Genomic DNA, 1846 nt, shown 5'->3' on the forward strand with positions numbered 1-1846 from the left:
TCCCCAACCCCGGACCCGTACCCCACTCTTGGCCGACATCCGTCAAAAAAACCCGAAGGTGATAGCAACGGTCCCAAGGCTTCGTTTAAAAAAGGGTCGGCAGCTTGGTGAGGAGCAAGTATCCAAGTTTGTGGGAAAGAGTGCCGTCACCGACTCGCTGAGACTAGTGCAAACCTGGTGTCGTGACAAAGCGCCGCATCCCGGGGGTGAAGGTCATTTGAATGCTGGGTGTAGCCGCTTGTAATTGTATTTGGTGGACTTTTGACAAGCTGGACTCTCAAACTGACTCTCTTTTACCTGTATGCCCCGATACCTTTACGGTCTCCCATGTCGCATTGCGGCGTTGGTGGCCGATCCCCGAAAGCAGCGCCCTTGGCCTTCCCGGTTTGACCTGCCCAAGTCAGAAATACCATTGCGCAAATTCTGGGAAGGGGGAATTCTGGTGTTAGATCCCGAGATAAAACTGAACTGTGACGAGTTTTTTGACAATCGGTTCGATGTCGAGGGTTGACTGGTCTCGGTGAAGGCCTGTCGTTGCAAAGGATTATCTAATCCTCAAACTTACACAGGGATTGAAAGGTGGAGTCTCGGCGTGGACCCACTCGCCCCACAAACAGGAGCAGCAGACGGGACCCACACTCGCCCCACTGCTTCCCAGAATCCTGGACAAAAAGTGGCCGATTTTAGGGGAGTGGGGCATTTGAATTTTGATCTATTCTAACTGGCTGGGCCGGTGTCTGCTTATAGTTATAAGCCAAGCAAAAACGGCCAAAACACAGGCCTAAGCACGGAGGCAACCGGACGCCGAATGTTAACCAAACCTCAACCAGAAGGAACGAGATGAAAGCATGCGAGGTTACTCCACTTATAGTTTTTTTTGCCTCGCTAGCTGATCTCTCTCCTTCAAGTGCTGGCTTCTGCTGTCATTCCCTTGTCCCGTTTCTTGACTCAAGAGTCAAGGACATGCTGTACCTACCTATACAGGTATGCAGAGTCGCTAACAATGATACGCAACCTCGGTAGGTACGTAGGTATCAAGTTATTTTTGGCCTCTCGGACTACAACAGCTCAATACCTACTTGCTCGGATTTGATCAAGATGGCAATAACGGAGATCGATTTCTCCGCGTCAACCATCATCCCCATCTTGACCCGACTCCTGTGCTACTACTCCAAACTCAGAGTCCAAAGTCCTCCAGTCCACTGCTCTTCCAAAATTCACCATTTCCATCAAGCTCCGTCCACAGTAACAACCTCCCTCCAGCTGTTTAGATCCACCCCGTGCATCGCCGCCGGAAAATGTCACGGCACCAAGCCTGACCTGCTTGGGTCACGTGGGCAGCACGTGCCCACGCGACCTGGACCCACACTAGCAGCAGGATCCAACCAAGGCAAGAGGTAAATGGTGCAGCGAGAAAGAGGGAAGAAGTAGGGGGCTTGTACGAGTTCAAGGCAAACCGATTTGATCCGGATGTAGTTAGCGTGCTAAGGCCCTATAGGCCCAGTGCCTCCGGGCGAAATAAATTCCATCCATCCATCCAGCAGCAGGATCGGAAACTCGAGAAGGCGGAAAGCAACAACAAGGAGAAACTGAATGTCAAAATACCTTCTGCTTGTTCTGATAGTTAAGGCGCATCGATCAAATCCGAGAAAGGCACCCCGCGGGGGGCTGCCCGCATCCCTGAAGTCCCCAAGATGGCGTCGAACGCGAACATTGAAGACACCCATGACGCGCTGAACTCGCCGCAACCGCGACGCCGACCACTGCGCTCCCCTAAACCGTCCGCCAAAGTCCGCGAAACGTTGATTCCCCTCGAAAACAAGGCAAAACCGACCAAGAATACGTC

The 1846-nt window shown here is 52.4% G+C and overlaps 1 protein-coding gene across 1 annotated transcript in view; it reads left to right on the plus strand.

The window, feature by feature from the left end:
• Window positions 1–1694: 1694 nt before the first annotated feature.
• Window positions 1695–1846, plus strand: part of CHGG_04028 (uncharacterized protein) — a gene marked incomplete at both ends in the record, with an annotated part of 1317 nt that continues 1165 nt past the window's right edge. The window contains one exon of the mRNA XM_001223241.1: window positions 1695–1843. Within this exon, the coding sequence (XP_001223242.1) occupies window positions 1695–1843 (149 nt within the window). The remainder of the gene's footprint in view (window positions 1844–1846) is intronic.

The sequence above is a fragment of the Chaetomium globosum genome, genomic scaffold (genome assembly GCF_000143365.1).
Source record: "Chaetomium globosum CBS 148.51 scaffold_4 genomic scaffold, whole genome shotgun sequence".
NCBI classification, from domain to species: Eukaryota; Fungi; Ascomycota; class Sordariomycetes; order Sordariales; family Chaetomiaceae; genus Chaetomium; species Chaetomium globosum.